This window comes from Triturus cristatus, chromosome 2_2, assembly GCF_964204655.1.
Source record: "Triturus cristatus chromosome 2_2, aTriCri1.1, whole genome shotgun sequence".
Classification (NCBI taxonomy): domain Eukaryota; kingdom Metazoa; phylum Chordata; class Amphibia; order Caudata; family Salamandridae; genus Triturus; species Triturus cristatus.
In genome coordinates, this window is record NC_140582.1 from 349,849,932 (window position 1) to 349,855,012 (window position 5,081).

Sequence of the window (5,081 nt, forward strand, 5' to 3'; positions counted from 1 at the left end):
ACTAAACGGGATGTATAAAATAAATCGCTAATCATTTGCGATTCCTTAAAAATCGCAAATAATTCGCAGAATCCCGTATTGCGATTTCTTAATAGCGAAATTCGCTAAATAAGAAATCGCAAAAACGGGAATCTGCAAGCCTGGTGCAGGCTGATGACATCACAAACAGGAAACTGTAGTGATTGCCTGCACCTGCTCACCTGAGCCACACCCAGAGGCTGCTTGTGGAGTGTGAGGAGGCTTTCCTGGAGACAGCAACCAGCAATGGATCCCAAACAAAACCAGCAGGGCAAAGATGCAGAAAAAAGAAAGAGAAAACACAAGTTTTCAGAAAAGGAGCAGGAGGTCCTCATTGAGGAGATGGTCTGCAGCCATGAGCTCCTGTTTGGGAAGAAGGCACTCAAAGTCCCAGAGGCCAGGAAGAGGAAAATCTGGCTGGAAATACAGAGCAAGGTGAATGCTGTTGGAGTCACCACACGCACCATCGAGGAGCTGCGCAAGCGGTGGTATGATATGCGCCAGAGGTCCAAGGAGAGGGTGGCAGCCAGACTCAAGGATGCCAGTCAGACTGGAGGAGGACCATCCACTGCAGAGCAGCCAACCCCCCATGAGGAGCTTGTGGAGTCAACCCTCCTGCCTGAGAGCGTTGGTGGTGTGGCTGCAATCGACAGCTCCGACCCCTCATCCAGCAGACAAGGTAAGATGCATGCCAAATCACCCTGCACTCCTCCCCATCCCTTGCACACTCCCCCAAATGCGCATAGTTAACTCCCAACATGCCAATCCAGCCCAGGTCTTACAGCACACCCAGCAATGCATCATGGTACTCGTAGTACTGTGTCTGACTGTGTGTCCATGACACCATCACAAGTAAATGCAACATATGTGTTTTGGGGATCATTGAATAGAAATGTGTCAGAGATTAGCCGTCAAAGATTTGTAACTTTATTGAGTGCCACATGCAGACAGTAACACAAACTCATATAGTCCCCTTTACATCCACAGCACACGCCATGCCACAAGAAGACAGCGCTGAGGGAGAGGAGCCTGCAGACCCTGCGGACTCCAGCGATGAGACAGAGCAGCAGCCAATTCAGCGCAGGAAGCGCGCACATGTGCCCCCACTGCCTCCATTTGAGGATGAAGTCCCAGCAACAGGCGATGACACCGACAGGAGAGAGGGGAGTCAGGGTGTGACAGACATGCCCCGTCATGACGCACCAACACCAAGGCAAAGGGAACAGGCCATTTCCAGGTCAAGGCCCAGGAGCAGCACTGCAACAGAAGGAGAAGGCACCGTGTTCTCCGGCTTGGAACAGTGCATGTTGCAGGAACAGCGCCTGCAAAGCAAGGCAATGCGGTCAATGAGTCGCCAGCTAGGCCGCCTACATCAGGACAATCGCAGCATGGTAGCGGCAATACGAGAGCTCTGTGCCACTTTGAGGGACACCCAAGCTGCCAATGACAGGGCTGGACGACGTGCCAATGCACGGCTACACAATTACACCAAGGCAGTCAACCGCCTCTGCACCACCACCAGCGCACTCACACGCAGAAGCGTAACCATGCAGGTGGACATGGCACATTGCTGCCAGGACATAGCGCGAGGGCTGGCGCAGGTGACCACTGCTGTGGAACAGCTGCAGACAGCCAATGCAGGTGGCAGCGCACTAATGGCCTCTGCTGAGAGTGAGGACACATCGAGTCGCAGCAGCATCACTCCAACCTTGCCAGGTGAAAGACGCCGCAGTGGCAGACAGGTAGCAGGCCAAGGGCGCACCATGGGGGTCAACCACCCTGGACGGCACCGACGGAGGTGATCATCTGCGGGGACACTGACTGCAACACGGGTGCATTAACCCGCAAAAGGCTGTTTGCCCTATTTCTTGTGCCTTCTCTGCACTGTGTGTACAACATGTGCTGGGGACAATTACAATTTCTTTCATGTTAAGTGTGATTAAACACTTGACACATCATCAGGCTTTGTAGTCTCATTTCCTCAACACTCACCTAAAAGTAGTTTTGTGTGATCTCAGTCCGTCTCTGGCGTCCAGCAGCTGCCCCAACTCCTGGTGCTGGTCTGGCAGGGGGAGCAGGGCGCTCGTCATCCGATGTGTCTGTATCGCTCACATCAATTGTGGTGCCTTTCCTCATTGCCATGTTGTGTAGCATTGCACAGCTTGCCACGATTTTACAGCAGGTCTCAGGGCTGTATTGCAGTGCGCCTCCACTCTTATGCAGGCACCGGAAGCGGCTCTTCAGGATTCCGAAGGTTCGCTCAATGACACAGCGTGTAGATCTGTGTGCCCTGTTGTAGCTCCTCTCACTTGCATTTGCAGGATCCAGGTATGGGGTCAGGATGAAGTCGCGCACTGCATAGGCACTGTCACCTGCATGGAAAAAAACACAATAGGTGAGTCACTGTCCCCCCCCTCAAGTGATGTAGTGGATGTATTGATGTGTGCAATGTATTTACCGAGCAGGTACCCCTCCCCAAACTCTCCAGCACTCAGACGTCTGTGTATTCCACTGTGTCGGAAGATGAAGGAGTCATGTGTACTGCCGGGGTATTTGGCTACGATGTCGGTGATGTGATACTTAGCGTTGCACACAATCTGTATGTTGAGGGAATGGTAGCATTTCCGATTCCTGTAGACATATTCAGTTTCTGCTGGGGGTGTGATGGCCACATGGGTCCCGTCAATGCAGCCGATGACGTGGGGGAAACGTGCAATCTGGTAGAAGTCCAGTATCGTTTGTTGTAATGCCTGTTGGGTGGTGGGGAAGTAAATGTGATGTGGGAGCCTCAGTAGCATAGCATCTAGGAAGGCATGGAAGAAGCGCGAAAGTGCACTCTGTGACACACCACCAACCTCCGCTATGACCCGTTGAAAACTCCCTGACGCGAGGAGGTGCAGGGAGCACAGGACCTGCACATGTGTGGGAATTGTTTGTGTCCTGCGAGTAGGGTGCTCCAAGTGGGGTTTCAGCTCCTCAATCAGGTCCATTATGGTCTGTGGGTGCAGTCTGTACTTGTCATAGATCTCCTCTTCAGTGTTCTGTAACAGGGTGATGCGCAGCCTGAAGATACGTTCCTGTCTCATTCTCCTGTGTGCAAGGGCCCGAATACGCAGCCTCCTGGCTATCACGTACATTGCAGCCATTGTGGGTGTGTTTGTTGCATTGTGGGCTGGTTTTTGTACCTTGCACCAGTTTACCACCTGCAAGCAATTGGTGTTAATAGCGATTTCTTAATTTGCGAATTTCGTAAAATCGCAATTTGCGATTTTTTCATACATGTGTTTGCGATTTCTTAGCTAGCGATTTCTTGTTAGCGATATTCGCAACGCTAAGGAATCGCAAAATAGGTATTCGCTAGGAAATTCGCAGTTTTCTTGTTTCGCAGCCTAAGAAATCGCTAATTTAGCGATTTCTTATTTTTCAGTTTGGAAATGTGTCATACATATGAAATAGCGAAAAATCAGTCGCAAACGCTGTTTTTTGCGATTCGCAGCGTTTGCGACTAATTTTTGCTTTCATACATATGCCCCCAAATGCCTAATGTGCACAAATAACCTGCCCATTGTCTATTGCCTGCACCAAAACTGCAAGGGGTCACATCCACCAGGACGGGCATCTAGGGGGCATGCCAGGAACCAAAGGGATACACCTAGGGAGGACTGTGTTGGGTTTTGGGAGGGATGGGATCAGGAGGGGTGTGTGGGCCCACTGAGTGGTTGAGTCCAATTGAGGGGGGGTGGGTCTACTTCAGTGGCAGGCTCAGACTGAGGGGGGCAGGTGTAGTGTGAGGGCTTGCTGGAGAATGGGAGGGACTTAAGTTTACCATTTTGGGGATGGTAAACCTCTTAATGGCTTGTAAAGAGGAGGGGCACATACTGTTTTGGAGGGGTTTTTCAGGTGCGGGAGGTACTGGGCTGGCCTGGGGAAGTATGGGTTGGTGGAGGGGTTTTGGACTTGAGAGACCTGGGGGATTTATGGATGGGTGGTTTGGGGCTTGACTTTTTAGAGGGGTTGGCATTTGTAGATGTCATGGCTGGAGGGGTGGGTTGACTCTTCTTCTTTGGAGGGGGTTTGAATGTGTCTGTAGGGAAGAGGCCATGGTGACAAAGGATGAGTTTCTGGGTAGAGAGAGGAACAGGAGAGGAAAGGTAGGGTTTGTGGAGGCAGAGGGTTGTGACGTATGCAGAGTATCTGTGGATGCATGTGTGTCGTGAGCTGGTGTGTCTGTGATGGGGAGTGAGCTGTCTGTCTCCTGAGTGTGCGTGGGTTTGTCCTTCTGTATGTGTGTCTGTGTGCCGCGCGTGGCTGTTGAGGTTTGTTTGCGTGTGCTTGGGATAGGTAGGGTAGTTGGGACAGTGGATGGGGAAGAGTTAGGAGGGAGCTCAGATACTGCTGCTGTCAGTTTGTAGGTAAAAAAAAAAAACAATGGTTCGGGTGTGGCCAAAAGGTCCAATAATAAAGTGATCCTAAGGAGAGCACTTATGATTAGAGAGTTGAAGATTAATTACTTTAAAGGAGCCAAAAAAATAATAATGTACATAGGGACATAAGTCAGTTCATGTGAAACATTTATTTCCACAACAATAGAATTCAGGTGCTCACACAATAAGTGAAAGAGGCGTGATCTGCAAAGTGATGGTGAAGTTTAAAATAACGGCATCGCATTGACAACAATAGTATAAAACTCCTCAAGCAACTTTTATAGAATAGGAAGAGTTTTTTTATCGTAAAGGGTCAACCGCGTTTCGATCTCAACTGATAGTTGACTCACAATGATTTTCACGGATCAGAAGCAGCTTTCACTCCAGAAAAGGTTTGAGACCCCTGGGATAGACTCTTCCCTGTTGTCACACTTCCTCCAAGGTGAACACCTACAACTACCTTTCTCTGCCTCCGTTGCGTCAGACTATTTACCTTCAAATCTTTTACAGGGGATTCTCTTATAAAGAAAATGCTACAATTCAGTATTTTGCACCAACATAATAGATCGATCTAAGTTCATTTCATTTATCCTGACCCTCACCTCTACTAAGGTTGGGTTCTCCTGTACTCTTCCATTT

General features: G+C 49.9%; 1 protein-coding gene across 1 annotated transcript; it reads left to right on the plus strand.

Annotated features, from left to right (window-relative positions):
* Positions 1-264: 264 nt before the first annotated feature.
* On the plus strand, positions 265-1,969 carry LOC146862262 (uncharacterized). The gene is made up of 2 exons (XM_085643067.1): positions 265-697; positions 1,006-1,969. Exons 1-2 carry the CDS (start codon positions 265-267, stop codon positions 1,818-1,820), a joined length of 1,248 nt encoding a protein of 415 aa, XP_085499193.1. The 3' UTR covers positions 1,821-1,969.
* The last annotated feature ends 3,112 nt before the right edge of the window (positions 1,970-5,081 follow it).

What these genes read in the sequence shown, in the direction of transcription:
- LOC146862262 (XM_085643067.1), top strand. Translation starts at nt 265, where the DNA reads ATGGATCCCAAACAAAACCAGCAGGGCAAAGATGCAGAAAAAAGAAAG. An exon ending in CCCCTCATCCAGCAGACAAG is followed by an intron (nt 698 to 1,005) that starts GTAAGATGCATG and finishes TTACATCCACAG; the next exon opens with CACACGCCATGCCACAAGAA.